Raw genomic sequence first — 17519 nt, 5'->3', positions numbered from 1 at the left:
TCGAGGCCACACTTTCAAGTTCCATTTTTTGTGCTTTTCTTCTGAGGAACGGGTTGAAAAGGCAAATAATTGCATTTCAGCGTTTCCTATCCCTTAGGAACTGTGCTAGGCGCTTGGCCTTTCTCGTCTCCAGGTGATCCTCCTCCACACTCGATGTGAGGCCTTGAGCGGATTCTTTAGACCCCAGGAGCTAATGTTGGGATCACCGGATGGATATATGTTGTAAAGCCCTCGAGGCTCCATTATTTAAATGGCAGGGTTTTTTTCCCAGTGAATCTCCACCCGGTTGTCCGGCTTCGGGGCCATGTACTAAACTACTATAAAGATTAATTGGTTTCATTTAACCAAGTGTCATAATCTGGTGCAAGGAGTTTGAGAAGCAGAGATTTTAGGAAGTGATTCATGGTCCCTAGGCCATTGTCAACGCTCAGAATCTAGCTTTGGCTCTACCACCTCAGCAGATTAGGTGTATTGATGGGTTTTCTTTCTTTTTTCACTAGTGATATCAATATGCCTTTTTAAAAACAGCTGTCATTTATTGTGGGCTAAACCCTGTACCCTAAATGCTTTTCTTTCATTATGCTATTTGATTGTTTAAATGACCCTGCGTGCCGGTTGGTATCGCATTTTACTTATAAGAACGTGGGTTAAGTAACCTGCCCATGGTCGCACAGGTAGTGTGGAGCAGGGATGAAAAAATTCAGGTCTTGCCGCCTCCAAAGCCCGAACTACTGTCTGTACTTTCTAAAGAGTGACTTAAAATGGAGACTCCCGAGTATAAAAGGGAGATGTGGGGAAGTTTTGTTTTAAAAATAAAAACGTTTATATAACATGTTATATTTTCTTAAGGGTAGTGTTTAGTTTCACAATGTTTGGGGACCTGTTTGAAGAGGATTATTCCAGTATGTCAAATGATCATTATGGAAAAGGGAAGAAATTAAAGACCAAAGCTTTGGAGCCACCAGCGCCTAGGGAATTCACCAGTTTAAGTGGAATCAGAAATCAGGGTGGAACCTGTTACCTCAACTCCCTTCTTCAGACTCTTCATTTCACACCTGAATTCAGAGGTATGCTGTGTTACATGCATTTGGCTGGTAATATGGATCCTCGTATGCACCTGTAATTAATTATGCAGACTCACAAGTGTATTGGACAGTGTGTGTTAATTGTTGATAATGAGGGACATAAGTTGGTAATTCCGCAGAGGAATGTGAAGCTTGAATTATGAATATTTTCTGTGTGATCACAGTGGTGTTCAGTAACAAGATAAAAAAATAAGGCCATGTATGTATTTTCTAATTCCTATCATTTGAAGTACAACATAGACAATTTTGTCATGAGTGCCAGCCTTCATTATTGTACACCATTTGTATTTTTGAGTTTCTCAAAGTAATAAACACTTAAACCAGAGTTACTCAGTACAGTTATGTGCTTCCTTTTGGAGTGGGGAGGGGTTGTCACATTATTCATACAGTCCGCAATCGTTTATCTGAAGTTCTGAAATCTGGAAAACTGACAGCCTGACCTAATAATCTGAACTTGTTTGGCCTGAGAGCCTGACCTGCTGTGAGACTGTTTATAGTCTTAATTATCTCACTTGGGTGAGCAGTCATCCATTTGTCACAGGAATATTAAGTCTTTGATTAATAGATACTGTTTGTCCCAGACTCTGCTGGGGATGTAATGTTAACATATTGGACCCTTTCTTCGTATTACCTTTCTAAAATCTGGAAATTCTGAATTCCAGAGATCCAGGGTGTTAGGTAAGGGACTGTGTATAAGGAACAGAAACCCACTCAAAGTAGCTCAATTAAAAGGGAGGTTTACTGTAAGAATATAGGGGAATCTCCTAGAAGCCACCTACAGGAAGCCACCCTGACCTCCTTGGACCCTTGATTTCTTGCCCCTATTTTTCTCTACATGTTTGTCCCATTCGTCCTCTGCAAACTAGCTTCCTCCACAAGGGTCTTAGTCTCCGTGTTCCCTTGATTTCAGTGTGAAAGATTCCTCTGCCTTCACATGGCCCTGACTGGGGGCCCCCAGCTACGAAGCTCCATGACTGCAGCTCAGCTCCCCACTATGTCTCCATATTCTGAGGACAGACAACCTGGCTCATCCTGTATCCAGTATCTCATCCCCCTTCCCACCACTACCAAATTTAGCAAAGTTTTGTGACATTTTCTGTTGCTTCTAAGCTTACAGAGACTTCCTGCCTCCAGAGATTTAGTGTATAATTACCGTTATCCCCTTCTCAGGGCCATTCTAATGGGTCAAAGTGCATGTGGATTTGAGTGTTGCCTCTTGTCTGTGACTCCATCCACTCCATAAAAATATCCCCCCAATGCCTTCAGTAGTTCCACCGTTAGAAATTTGGAGCATGAATAAGCGGGTTCCTAGGGAGGTTAAGTTTTTCGCAAGTTTTAGTATAATTGAAGTTCAAGGGCAACTTAAAGTAGAAAAGTAGCCTTAAGAAGAGGGTGAGGAAGGCGACATGTCATGGAGAGCGCCGCTAAGAAGAAAGGGCTCAGAGCCCCGGGCCCCCTTCTCTCTAGCAAAGTGGGTGGCCGGCCAAGCACATGGGCTGACTCACACACTCCTAGTAAGGCGTAGCGCAGATCCTGAAGCTTATTGAAGAAGGCGTACACTTTGGAAAGGGTAAGGACTGGCGGAGAACTGAGGGGAAATTTTGGGAACTTTTTGGAATCATTTTAAGGAATAGGACTAGATTCAGTTCCACTGTACTCCCAGATCAGTGTAGCTGGGAGGAGTGGGAGACGATTGTGGAAGTCTTTGTATGGTTTTTATGCTTTAACCTTTATGTTTGTAACCTTCATGTAGCGTTTTTCCCAGTTTCTGCCGGGAGCTCAGGAGGAATATTACATAACGGTAATCACTAAGGCAGCAGTGGTTTTCAGTGCAAGGCAACACCCGTCCCATCTCTCCTCTCCCTGGAGTATATCAGAGTCTCCCAGTAGGTGTTCCTATCTGTTTGAATACAGACTTCCCAAAAGATTCAGATACACCCCACTGGGTGGCGTACCCAGACATTGAATTATAAACAAATTCTGGAGACTGGCACTGGGTTGCCAGCATCTTTTTCCAGGTAAGGTCACCACCATCTGTTATTACCCTCAATGCAGAAAAGATATTTTCATACCAAAATGGGAAGGGCGCTATCTCAGAGTTAAAGGTGCTCCTTCTTATGAAAGAATGGTTGGAAGTCTCACGTGTGGCTTGTAAACAAACACGTGTGACACTATTATATATTGTGTATTTCCTAGTATTCCTCATGTGGCTTTTGGGACCCACTGCCATAGGCAATAGGAAGCCACCAAAGATTTCTGATGTTATGGTTTTTATGTGTATAATTTTCCTTTTACAGCTCTCCCTTACTGAAACCTTAGCTTCCCACTTTCTGATAGGGTCAGTGGTTAAAAATAACATTACCAGAAAGCAAGATGGGTAGGCTAAGGGTGTAAATATTGTCAAGTCATATTTCTGAATCTTTAACTGATTTCTACTTACTGGTGGCCTTGGCTTTCTAAAACAATTTTCAAAAATGAGATAATGTCATTTACATCTGTGATTCTACTTTTTCATTTAGAAGCTTTATTTTCTCTTGGCCCGGAAGAGCTTGGTTCGTTAGAGGATAAGGATAAACCTGACGCAAAGGTATTAAACTCTTTGATTCACAGGGGTTTTTTGGAGTAATGAGGAAATGTTTTAAGGAAAGAATTAAGTTGCTTATTCATAGGACTCAATAATTTTATTAATTACCAAATACGATCTTTATTTTCAGAAAGTGTCTTGGCCTATACCTTACTGTTAAGGGAACTGCCCTTCCAACAGAGAATTACTTATGCAGATGCAATGCTGCTGCTGCTTTTTAGGCATACCTCTTTCTGCATTAAGGAGATACTCACAAGTTGTCCGCACTAGCGCGCCAGAAAGTCCGCTTAATGCACTTACTTGTAGCAACAACAAAAAATAAGGGGCCAGTGTTCTTTCAGTTTGGTATTCTGGAAGTAAACTGAGTGAGGGATTGGTTTACTGTAAGTGCGTATCTAATCACGTTTCTCCCTTGCTTAAACGTCATTCAGAACTTTATCACCCTCAGACTAAAATCTGTACATTTTTTTTTTTGGCCATGCTGTGCGGCATGCAGGATCTCAGTTCCTCGACTAGGGATCAAACTCACGCCCCCCAGCAGTGGAAGTGCTGAGTCTTAACCACGGGACCTCCAGGAAAGTCCCCTAAAATCTGTACTTCTTTTTTTTTTATAAATTTTTAAATACATTTATTTATTTACTTTTGGCTGCGTTGGGTCTTTGTTGCTGCACGCCGGGTTTCTCTAGTTGCGGCGAGCGGGGGCTACTCCTTGTTGCGGTGCGCAGGCTTCTCATTGTGGTCGCTTCTCTTGTTGCAGAGCACAGGCTCTAGGTGTGTGGGCTTCAGTAGTTGTGGCTCGTGGGCTCAGTAGTTGTGGCTCGCAGGCTCTAGAGCACAGGCTCAGTAGTTGTGGCGCATGGGCTTAGCTGCTCCACAGCATGTGGGATCTTCCCGGACCGGGGATCGAACCCGTGTCCCCTGCACTGGCAGGCAGATTCTCAACCACTGTGCCACCAGGGAAGCCCTATACTTTTTTTTTTTTAATAAATTTATTTATTTTTGGCTGCCTTGGGTCTTTGTTGCTGTGCACAGGCTTCTCATTGTGGTGGCTTCTCTTGTTGCAGAGCACAGACTCTAGGCACGTGGGCTTCAGTAGTTGTGGCACACGGGCTCAGTAGTTGTGGCTTGTGGGCTCTAGAGCGCTGGCTCAGCAGTTGTGGCGCATGGCTTAGTTGCTCTGCGGCATGAGAGATCCTCCCGGACCAGGGCTTGAACCCGTGTCCCCTGCATTGGCAGGCAGATTCTTTTTTTTTTTATATATATATAAATTTATTTATTTATTTATTTATTTATGTATGCCTGAGTTGGGTCTTTGTTGCTGCGTGCAGGGTTTATCTCTAGTTGCTGCGAGTGGGGGCTACTCTTAGTTGCAGTGCGAAGGCTTTTCATTGCGGTGGCTTCTCTTGTTGCGGAGCATGGGCTCTAGGCGTGTAGGTGTGCCAGCTTCAGTAGTTGCAGCACACAGGTTCAGTAGTTGTGGCTCATGGGCTCTAGAGTGCAGGCTCAGTCATTGTGGTGCATGGGCTTAGCTGCTATGCGGCATGTGGGATCTTCCAGGACCAGGGCTTGAACCCGTGTCCCCTGCATTGGCAGGCAGATTCTTAACCACTGCGCCACCAGGGAAGTCCAGCCCTGTTCTTCTTAATAAGAGTCTTTCATGATCCAGCCCGGCGCCTCTCAAACTCCCCGTGTGGCAAAGAGCCCGTTTTTTTTGTTTTTTTATTCACAATCTGTTGAAGATCAGACTTTCATTGGATATAATAAAAATGCTGTGGCAATGCAAAATTGCCATAAAGTTTTCTAAAGGCTTATTCTTGCTTTAGATATTTAAGTCCAGTCTTCAGATCAGGCACCAGGCAGCCTTCTCAGAGCCCTGGCCCACAGCACACAGGCAGGAACAGGCATGGCACCAGCAGGAAGAAAGCAACGGAGGGTGGAGCCAGCCCTGTAAGATACTTGTGACTGGAAAATTCCTCATAGGGAGTATGTCTGTAACTGAGGTATTTTGGAGAAAGGATGAACTATTAGAGACTAGAATTACTGTCATTCTGTAATTAATTGGGTGGTTTATTAGGGCCTGTTTGGATTTTAATACTGATCTGTTATGTCAATATAGCTAAGAATTGTATTGAATTAAAATTTTCAAAGAAAAATGAATCTTCATTCACCCTTTACAATATTTATAAATTTTCTCCTGAGTGAATTAAATGAACTAGGAGGTAGGAGAAAATTAGTATGCAGTTCTTTTAAAAAGGCCCAGCCAACATTTAAAAGATATTTAGAAATGCATTTTTTTCTCATTCAGGTCCGAATCATACCTTTGCAGTTACAGCGGTTGTTTGCACAGCTTCTGCTCTTAGACCAGGAAGCTGCGTCCACCGCAGACCTCACTGACAGCTTTGGGTGGACCAGTGATGAGGTACGAAGGTCAGCTTCTCCAGGGAAAAGTTACCAGCAGTAAAGACTGAACACTGGCTTCATAATGTTATCTAACTTCTCCTTTAATTTTGTCTTATGGTCTCAAGATATTGTTTAAATATTTACTTCTAATATTAGATAATTACAAACCAGTAAAACATTTTTAGGCACTTGGCTGTATCCAGGATTTTATGAATGAGTGTGATTTGGGGTTGGGGGAGAGGGTTGAAGATACAGGGAGAAGTATAAAAGCTGGTTTTTTAAATTTCTACCATTTGTATAGTCTAGTTGAGATATACCACCTGTTACATTAATGGAAATTGCCATTTTTATAGCAGACTGCTTATCAACTTAAAAAGCAGACCGGCAGTAATTCTGTCTGCCTTTATGGCATGCTTGTGTGTTTGAATCTGGGTGTTCCAATTTGAACATTTGCTTCAAGCAAAACAGTGAAATCATTCTCGGCAGGTCTTTTCATTTTCACTGTGCTGCCTTTCTACTGTCTTCATTTTCTTCCTGTATCCTACTGTGTGTGGACTTCCTCTTGTTTTTTTGTTTGAGTTCCTAAAGGGTATTTCACTATATACAAGCACTAAACATTTGTCAGCACTAAGATGTGTGTTGTCGATATTGATGAGCTGTTAGCTGTATAAAATCAAAACTAGGTCTGCGGTTTTTTATGGAATAGATGTATTCTTTTATGGAATAGATGCAGAGATGAAGGTATGGGAGACCATCACAGAATTTAAAGAGACAATGATCAGAATAAGGGTATGTTGCCTTCAAAAATAAACTATAAACTCTTGTTTTTTAACCAGAAATACTCATTAACTAGATGATGCCATGTGGTTAGAGAGGTGGGGCTTGGGCTTGGCAGTACAATGGGGTGTAATACATTCCCTAAAGAGTGTGTGCTGAGTTTCTGGTGTAGGGCAGGTGCTTGGGGCTAATTCCCTTTTTCTTTCCTTGTTTTAAAGAAAACCTGCTTTATTGAGATATAATTCTTATGCCCTAAGCTTCCCTTTTTAAAAGGGTACAATTCACTGGGTTTTTTTTAGTATATTCACAGAGTTGTATAAGCATCACTACAGTTAATTTTAGAACATTTTCACCACCCCAAAAAGAAGCCCCATACCCATTACCAGTCACCCGCACCCTGCGTGCCCTTTCCCGAGTCCCTGGCCACCACTGAGCTCTCTGTCTCTGTGGATTTGCCTATTCTGGACACGACACAAAAATGGTATTGTATAATATGTGGCCTTTGTAACTAGCTTCTTTCACTTAAAGTAATATTCTCAAAATTCATTCGTGTCGTAGTATGTATCAGCACTTCATTCCTTTTTATTGCCAGATAATCTTCTGTTGGATGGGTATGCCACGGTGGTTTGTGGTTTTTTTAATCTAGTCATCAGTTGATGGATTTCCCTTTGTTTTTGATAATGAGCTTCCTCTCAATTGCTGGCTTCATACTTCTTAAAAAACTGTGAAAACTTTATTTATTGATTGACTGATTTCTAAATAAAATCATATAGTAAACCCTCTAGGACTGGACCTGCAGTGGTAGGGAGGGTCTCTGAGGCACCTTTGCTGAATTTAGGATTGTTCAGAAACAGATCTTGAAACTTCCACAAGTTTTCTGTCCCATCAGAACCAGTGATATTGGAGAAATTTATATCATTTAGTGTCTTGTGTGTTAAAAACTAAGAAAAAGATCCCGAGTCCCACATGTTACTCCAGCTTCCATCTACTTTATCAGCTTCTCTTCACAAGACACTTATCTTCAAAGTCATCGTCCCTCACTGCCTCTACCTCTGCACCTTCCATTTGCTCTCTGCCCGCTTCCTACCTGCTTGTCCAAGTCCCTCCTGGCACCCTCATGCCAGGTCCAGGAGACACTGCTCGTCTCTCCACAGCCCTCAGTAGTAGTGCCCACCACCCCTCCGCTGTTCCCGTGACCTCGCTCTCCTGGTTCTCCCCTTCCTGACTCTTCCTCGGGTTCCTGTGCTGGTTCTTTCTTGTTTTCTCCACTTCCAGGTGTTGGTGTGCCCCTTGGCTTTGGGTTTATAAATGGTTCTTTGGGAGTAGTTCAGCCTATTCACATACAGTTGCATGATTCATAGATAGAAGCAGGTTCCATCAGAATTTTTCTCAGTAGCACTGTGTTAGTCTTCCTTTAGTTGGTCTATATATCAAAGCAGTAAATTCTAGTTCTTTTCAAATGCTGATAATTCAGAGTGTCTATCAGTCCCTCTGAGCTGAGATTCCGCTGTGCACACACTGCCGGCTCTTAGAGGCTGCTCTGTGCCTGTGTGTTCCTTCTTCCCCTCTCCTCTGTGGCACGGCCATGCGTATGGTGTCCCACAAAATAAATGCACTTTCCTGTTTTCAAGTGAATTGAGTTATATGTACACACTGAACACCGTCTGTTTATATTTTCATTTTGTAGTAAAAGTAAAAATAGGTGGTGATCTCTTACCCTATTCTCAGCTTGTTTAGCATAGTCATCCTTACCTTTGATTGAGGCTTACCTTTGGATTTCTAGATAAGTCTTGTGTTTTTAAACTAGTATCACTTTAAAAATCTGTTTTTAAAAATCTGAAGCACAAAATTACATTTAAAAGTTACCTGTTTTATAGGAAATGAGGCAACATGATGTACAGGAACTGAATCGAATTCTCTTTAGTGCTTTGGAAACTTCTTTAGTTGGGACCTCCGGCCATGACCTCATCAATCGTCTATATCACGGAACCATTGTTAACCAGATTGTTTGTAAAGAATGTAAGAATGTCAGTGAAAAGCAGGTGAATATGCAAGAGTATTTTAGTAATAAGTTAAATCATAAATTATAATTCATGCAATTAAGTCTGTGATCTATACCACATGAGGATTAATGTGTTTATTACTAGAAATAACTTTATCAGTTTTTTTCTTGTACTCTAGCTACACCCAGATTATAAATTTGTAATCCAGATTTTTCCATGTAAACTGAAAGTAGATATCTTAAGATGTAGCTTTAATCTTTTATTTAGTACTCTAATATTTGGAAAGTAGATTTGGGGGGTGTTTACAAGTAGGGACCAGTGACCATCATGGTTGGTGGTTGGAATATTATAAAGAAAGTTACTTAGAGAAGTAATAAAAATAGAGAATACTGAGGAATGTTTAAATTGACAAATCTGTAATTAAATATTAGATTTAGTTTATAGATACTCCTCAGAAAGTTCATTTGTATGTGTGTGCTTAGGTTTAAATATTATTTATATGAAGCTATCATAATCCTGTTTAAACTAGTGTAACCTTCCATTCTTTGTCATAACAGAGATTGCCCATTTCATCTAATTGGAAATTTGCTCATATAAATATAATAATCACTACTTGCACTACAAATCTTATATAGCAAATGATTTCATCACTGAACAGTTGTCCTTTAATAACAATATTATTTTATGGGAAGAGTTATAGAAAGTTTCTGTATTTGACTATATGAGTAAAACAATTAAATGCCATTTTCTAAATGTTGCATTAATTGCTTTTTTAGAATATATATACTTCTATTTTTTATGGAAGTGTTGGGCATAAAAAAGACTTTTTGGCCCTTATTGCCTTTGCTAATAGAAGGTTTGGCCAGCCTAGTTTGGAAATATTAAGATGTTGTATGTCTTTGGATTACTGTATGATTGACCAGTATAATGTAATGATTCACAAAGTCATTTCAAAACATAACGTATATGAAGGCATGTTATAAACTACAGACATTAACTTTTCACATATTTATATTATAAATCATATATGAATGTTACTTTTATTGCTTTAGGTTTCCACCTTGAACTAATTAATTAGTGCTATTATTTTATAATCCCCATAATCCCTTAAGGTAATGCTGTTGCTCAGACATGCACACAAAATTATAAATATGCTTTATTTAAACTTGTCAAATTGTAACTGTTTATTACTAGAAATATAATTCAAGTGTACTTCTAGTAGAATTGGTAGACTCGCATTTTGCAAAATACACTCTTAATTTTCGTAAAAATACCTTTGTATCCTGGCTCAAAATAATTTTTTTCTTAAACCAGCCCTAGCAGAAGGGGAGGAAGAAGAGTTTACATTAGAGAGTCCAACCCTGGCCTTGCCATGCCAGCCTAGAGACTAAGACAGCACTAATAACCCTGCACATATACTCTTCTCAATTCGTGTTTTAAATGGTTTGTCTTATTTCCTGATAAAATAGGTTTCGTTGTATCTACAGTGAACTCGTAAACTGGTTCCTGATATATTTTAAGCTAAGTTATAGTTTGGTTTAGAAAGAATAATTTATTGTTATGAATTTCACAGTATCTAATCAGGAGATCTATACCTTCATATATAGAAAAAATATATGTGTTTTAGAAAAAAAAATATCTGACTCTTCCCAGTGTATGTATGAATTGGTGATGTGTTTGTGAGCCTCTGTGGAATTGTTTTTTCAATGTTATATTCATGTGTATTTCAGGAAGACTTCTTAGATCTCACAGTAGCGGTCAGAAATGTATCAGGTTTGGAAGATGCACTCTGGAACATGTATGTGGAAGAGGAAGTTTTTGACTACGACAACTTGTACCACTGTGGGACTTGTGACAGGCTGGTTAAAGCAGCAAAGGTAAATATAGATCCCTGCCTTTTCTAAGGGTGCCTGCGCAGTGTTTGGTAGCAGGAGGGTCCGTCGAGGGAAGTCAACTTGTATGAAGTGTCTTGAAGATATACATGAAGCTCTTAATTAGTACTAAGGATTGAAAAGACATTTATATTATATATGTGTGTGTGTGTGTGTGTGTGTGTGTGTGTGTGTGTATTTTTTTTTTTTTTCCTTTTCTTGATCTACCACTGCACAAATGGCTTTATTTTCACATTTGCAGTTATTTTACAGGATTGATGTGTGTATATTTCCTCCCTGACTAGCAAATCCAATATGACCTTTCCTCCTCCCCCAGTTGGAAATACGTATCTTGCTAATTACAGGGCTTGACAGAACGTGCCAGGGTTTCTCTTTGTACAACAGAGCAAAATACAGGCAAAAAGGAGGACAAAATTTAAGCAAGTGATTTTTTTTACAACATGGCATCAACTCAGCTGTTATTATCTGCAGTAGGAACTCTTTCACTGCTGGCAGATGATATGACAGGCAGTTCATTAGCGCGATAACCTTGAACTCAATTGAACCAGTGGTTATTGAACCCTGACTTAAAGAAATACCACTAAAGATGTATCTTTGCAGTTACTCTGTTAAGACAAAGTGTTAGTACTATTCCTAGAGCTGACAATATTGAATTTTCCAGCAAAGAAAATGAGGGTTGATTTAGATAGCACACAACATTGATTTGGATCCTGGAGATTATAGGTGAAAATGTAATTGAAAACAGTAAACCCCATGCCTGTAGCTTTCACAATAGGATTCGAAACCAGGGTGAATTTTATATTGTTTAATATTTATTTCCATCTAGCCTTTGCCCCTTTATGAAAACCAAAGAGAGGTTTATTTTTTGCTTATTTATTTTGTATTTCCTCTTTAGTGTTACAACTACAACCTAATAAATATAAAATTCAGAGGATGAAGCATCTTGGACAGACACTTAAACACATTCTTAGTTTTTGGTTGACCTTAATTTGCACATTAGTAAAATAAGAACCTTCTGTTAAACAAAAGCAATTCTTGTATGCACCTTTTCTATCATTGGTTTAATTCTTTTTCAGTGGAAATGTTTTGATCTTGATACTTTAAGAGTTGCCTTCTGGTTGCGTTAGATTTATTGCATTCTGAGGTTAGGCTTGGGTGCATTACCTAAATTGATGCAGACCATCTTGTTCTGAGCAGTCTTTCTTTCCTCAGCCACATTATAGTTGATTTACTCACTTTTTTTAGATTTTTTTTTTTTTTGGAGCTAGTTTGAAAATCTGCCATGTTGTTAGGTTGCTGTATTTTCATTTAACTTTCTTTTCACCCACTAGGTTTGTAGAATTGTTTAAAATATATTTTTAGGAATGTTAGATGTTTATGATTATGGATGATTTTAAATATGGGGAAGGATTCTATTTGCCTCCTCACATGCCTTTAGTGCAAGGGGATTGGGAAAAGCTGATGCCTTTTAAATAAAAAGTAGCTCAGTTTAGTGTTTTGTTTTAAAGCAAGGCATTAAAACAAAAAATATCTTATTATCTGCTTTGAAGAACTGTAAAACCCCAGTCAATGGATCTCGACATTTGAAGAGCTACAGTCCTTTTGAAAGTCTAGTGAAAGCTGTGGCTCTTCTTCCCAGAAAAATACATAAACACATACAATTTTCATATAATTTCAAGGGTTCAGATCCATTGAAACACGTCGCCACGTCACAGGTTAAGAGCTCCGGTTCTTCAGTACATATGAACTGTGTGTCTGCTAGGTAAAGTAGACACAGTGACCGAGGGGGAAAGCGGAAGGTGAAAGGCCAGGGCTCGGGCAGGAAAGAAGCACTATTAGAGGGGCTTCCCTGGTGGCGCAGTGGTTAAGAATCCACCTGACAATGCAGGGGACACGGGTTCGAGCCCTGGGCCGGGAAGATCCCACATGCCGTGGAACAGCTAAGCCCGTGCAGCACAACTACTGAGCCTGTGCTCTAGAGCCTGCGAGCCACAGCTGCTGAGCCCATGTGCCACAACTACTGAAGCCGGTGCTCCTAGAGCACGTGCTCCGCAACAAGAGAAGCCACTGCAATGAAGAGTAGCCCCCACTCGCTGCAACTAGAGAAATCCCACGTGCAGCACTGAAGACCCAACACAGCCAAAAGTAAATAAATAAATTAAATAAATTAAAAAAGAAGCAGCACTGTTTGGACTTCCCTGGTGGCGCAGTGGTTGAGAATCCGCCTGCAAATGCAGGGGACACGGGTTCAAGCCCTGGTCCAGGAAGATCCCACATGCCGCGGAGCAACTAAGCCCGTACACCACAACTACTGAGCCTGCGCTCTAGAGCCCGCGTACCACAACTACTGAAGCCCGTGTGCCTAGAGCCCAAGCTCTGCAACAAGAGGAGCCACCGCAATCATAAGCCCACGCTCCACAACGAAGAGTAACCCCCGTTCATCGCAACTAGAGAAAGCCCGCGTGCAGCAACGAAGACCCAACAACGAAGACCCAATGCAGCCAAAAATAAATAAATAAATAAATTATTAATTTTTCAAAAAAAGCACTGTTAAAGGGGGAGCACCCTCATCAGATAGCTTTGTTAGGATAGTGACATTAAAACATACAAATGGCTTGTGAATATTTAGTTGTAAGTATAAGTGAGTGATATCACCTTTAGCCCCATAAAAATAGATGAGTTTATATCAAGAGCTATATTGAGTCCATGCTGATTAGTTTATGTGACTTAAGGACATATTTCTCTTAAAACTGTGTCATAGGTCACTTTTTTATATCTTAAGAAACATGTATTCTTCTATATGATTCAGCTTTTAAAAATTAAAAATTTTTTCTTTTGACAGTCGGCCAAATTGCGTAAGCTGCCTCCCTTTCTTACTTTTTCATTATTAAGATTTAATTTTGATTTTGTGAAGTGTGAACGATACAAGGAAACAAGCTGTTATACGTTCCCTCTCCGGATCAATCTCAAGCCATTTTGTGAACAGGTTTGAACTATTTTGTATTGAAATTCTTTCTTTTACCCTCTCAAGATTGAATCTTTTATTGACCTGATTTACAGTTGGCTTAGTGCAGAATCTCTCAGCCTTGGCACTGTTAACATTTAGAGTTGGATAATTCTCTGTTGTGGTGGGATGTGCCCTGTATTGTAGGATATTAAGCAGCATCCCTGGCCTCTCCCTACTAGATGACAGTAGCATCTCCCACTTCTGCCCCCAGTAGTGACAGAAATGTCTTCAGACTTTGCCAAATGTCCGTATCTCCAGCGGGGAGGGAAGGTGGGTAAAATTGCTCCCGGCTGAGAACCACTAGTTCCTTACAGTTCTTTTGAATTTCCGAAGTATGGATTTGTTCCCAGTTCTTTTTACTAAACTCTCCTTGAAAAAACTTTGAAATGAAAATTTAAGAACAGAATTAGAAATGACCCTGCATTAGCAACAGTTATCATTCAGTAGTACATTCCTATTTGGATTTAGTTTACTTTAGATGCAAGAATGAATTATGCATCTAGAAAGTAAACAAGAAATTGGAATGTCACTAGTGTAGAATTTGTAATCCTTAAGACACGGGAAAGAAAAAGTTTTAAAAGCAAATTAATGACATAATCTACTTACTTTATAAGCTATTGAGAAATATTTTCTATGTAATTGTATACATGCCAAGATCAGAGTGATGAGATTGATGCATTTCTTACTGCAGATCATTCTATATGTTTAAGTCCAGAACATTTGTTAGCCAGCTGTTGAATTTCTGTGTATAAAAGTAATCTCTTTTCTAAATGGTCTAAAATTCAGGTGGGGCTTTCTCTCCTTCAAGCCTAGTTACTGAGCTTTTTGGTTTCGTTATTATGTTAATTTCCATTCAGAGCTTCTAATGTGTTGGCCTTAGCCTGTTACTGGCGCACGTAGAATAAACAGGTTTTCCAGAGTGCTTCTGCTCCTATTTGCTGCCTGGAAAGAACTTTGTTTCTGGAATAATTGAGTTAATTCTCCTTTTTTCTTCCCATTTTTATTGAGGAATTATTGACATACATCACTGTGTAAGTTTAAGGTATGAAGAATGAGGGCTTCGTTTACATATATTATGAAACGATTACCACAATAAGTTTAGTTAACATCCATCATCTCATAGAAAAATTTTTGTCCTTTTATAAAAAATAGTTTGTCATGGGAGTTCCGTGGTGACCTAGTGGTTAGGATTCCTGGCTTTCACTGTCGTGACCCGGGTTCAGTCCCTGGTTGGGGAACTGAGATTCTGCAAGCTGTGTGGTGCAGCCAAAAAAAAAGTAGTTTGTCACATGATTTTGACATATGTTGGAATAACAAAACTGAAAAAAGCAAAACAACACTTATCTAAGAAATTCACAATAATTTTACTTTCTGATTTCTGTATTAATGAAAAAAATTATCATTTTGCACCTTTGTTTACATCTCTCTTGTTTTTTCCCTAAGCCAGACATTTAAAAAATGCTGCTTACTTAAAAAGTGCACTTTAAGCAAATAAGTTCTTAAATAGTTGGCACTCCCTCAAGTAGCATCCGTATGCCAAGTACCCCTTAACCTAGAGTAGGTTTTTTTAATGCCAGTGTAGGTGTCCATAACTACAGAGCACGCTACTTGTAGAAAAGATTGATCATAGAATTGATAAATCAAGGAAGAACCTGTTCATTCCGCTAAACTGCCTCTAAAGGAAACCAGCTAGTATTCATAACTGCTAAACTGTTATATGCAGAGGACTGAAGTGTCCGGAGGGGTGATAGATAGTAGATACAACTCTGACTTAGAGGTGCATGACAATCTAGTTAAAAGGTAGGACGAATTCAACTGCTGAAGAGCACATTTATAAAGCAGCATAATAGGTTTAATACAAGATGGTTTTTTCTTGCTAAAACTCTGATAGGGTAGTGTGTGTTTTGTTATCACATGGGGTTACATGATTTTAGCCAAAGTACATAAAAATAACATCTTGTTTGGATATATATATATATATATATATATATATTTTTTTTTTTTTTTTTTAATATTTATTTGGCTACGTCGGTTCTTAGTTGCGGCTTGAGGGATCTTTTGTTGCGGTGTGCGGGCTTCTCTCTAGTTGTGGCACACGGGCTTAGTTGCCCCGTGGCATGTGGGATCTTAGTTCCCCATCCAGGGATCGAACCTGCTTCTCCTGCATTGGAAGGTGGATTCTTAACCATTGGACCACCACGGAAGTCCCTGGATATATGTTTTTATGTTTAACTCGGAGGCAGAATTTGGCATAATGTGATTGGTATTAGATCAACGATAGATAATTTTCAGTCTAAGAATTATGAATTTCAAATTTTAAAGCCGATTATTCAAATTTATCTTAATTTACCCTAAATAACAGTAATAGTGAAGTTTCTTACTAACTTTAATAGTTGACATTTTTTTCCCCCTTTGGTTATGTATCTTCTTATTGTATGTAAACTGTGTCAATGTTTGTGCTCTTTCTTGTAGAGTGAATTAGATGACTTGGAATATATGTATGACCTCTTCTCAGTTATTATACACAAAGGTGGTTGCTACGGAGGCCATTATCATGTGTATATTAAAGATGTAGATCATTTGGGAAACTGGCAGTTTCAAGTAAGTATAGAAATTAGATTAAAAGTATCTTTGCAACTTTTTCCTTTTCTAGTCCCATTATCTTGGTGAGGCTAATCTTTTGCCATTTATTATATATTCACTCTGTAGAAAACTTATAGGCACTGAAGGTTAATACAGATAGATGTTTAAATTTTTTATTTCTAAATAATTTCACGCTCACAGAAAAATAACCAGCATAGTACAAACACCTCCTGTATACTCGTCACCTAGGTTCTCCAGTTGTTAACCATCTTGCCACATTTGTGCAGCCACATCCTCTGTATACAGACGCATGCACACACACAGTTAACATTATCAGTATCAGTGCTGACCACTAGAAATAAAGTTGAAGACATTAGACCTCTTTACCCCTAAATAACTCAGTGTTTATCTCCTGAGAACCAGGACATTCTCTTACATAAGCATAGGTCAAAATCAGGAACTTTAACACTGATATATTATTATTTATTATCTAATATATGTTTTATATTCAGATTTCACAGCGGCCTCGTCCAAATCCTTTAGAGCATTTCCTGCCCCACTCTAGTATCAAGCCCAGGATCGTGCATTAGATTTAGTTAGCATATGTCTTAAGTCTCCTTTAATCAGTAACCATTCCTCAGCTTTTCTTTCTTTCATGGCGCCAACCAAAGATTTTCCTCCTATATTGTCTTCTAAAACTTCAATAGTTTTGCCTTTTACAGTTGAAACTTCAGTCTTCCTGGAATGCTTTGCTGTGAATGTTGTGATGTTGTTTTTCCATCTGGGTACCCAGTTGCCCATTACCATTTATTGAATGATCCATTCTTTCTCCACCAGTTTACAATGCCAGTTCTGTTATATCAGTTGTTTTCTTACATTTGCGTCCATTTTGGGGCTCTGTATTCTGTTCTTGTTGTTGTTGTTATTCTTTTTTCCTGTTCCTAGGTAAATACCACATTGTTAATTTCTGTAGCTTTATACTATGTTATGATAACTGGTAGGGCAAGTCTCCCTATGTGTTATTATTCTTCAGGAGTGTTTTGCCTACCTTGGATTTTAATGCTTTTCTGAACATTTCTAGAATCACCTTGTCAATATTCTCACACATACACACACATAAAAGTAGTGGCATTTTGTATCTACATGTGTAAACAAGATACATCTTTTTGGTTTTTAGAGCTGCTTTAA

General features: G+C 39.2%; 1 protein-coding gene across 4 annotated transcripts in view; it reads left to right on the top strand.

Moving 5' to 3' along the window:
- Nucleotides 1–868: 868 nt before the first annotated feature.
- The window catches only part of USP40 (ubiquitin specific peptidase 40), an 87467-nt gene continuing 70816 nt past the window's right edge, over nt 869–17519 (top strand). For 3 of the 4 annotated variants that reach the window (XM_065880278.1, XM_065880277.1, XM_065880276.1), the window contains exons 1-7: nt 869–1067; nt 3605–3672; nt 5975–6088; nt 8724–8888; nt 10580–10726; nt 13584–13727; nt 16221–16349. In XM_065880278.1, coding sequence (XP_065736350.1) covers nt 869–1067; nt 3605–3672; nt 5975–6088; nt 8724–8888; nt 10580–10726; nt 13584–13727; nt 16221–16349 — 966 coding nt within the window. The remainder of the gene's footprint in view (nt 1068–3604; nt 3673–5974; nt 6089–8723; nt 8889–10579; nt 10727–13583; nt 13728–16220; nt 16350–17519) is intronic. The other variant, XM_065880279.1, reaches the window with a different exon arrangement.

This window comes from Phocoena phocoena, chromosome 7, assembly GCF_963924675.1.
Source record: "Phocoena phocoena chromosome 7, mPhoPho1.1, whole genome shotgun sequence".
Taxonomy (NCBI): Eukaryota; Metazoa; Chordata; class Mammalia; order Artiodactyla; family Phocoenidae; genus Phocoena; species Phocoena phocoena.
The sequence above is the reverse complement of the archived record's forward strand: the minus strand, read 5'-3'. Positions and strand labels throughout refer to the sequence as shown.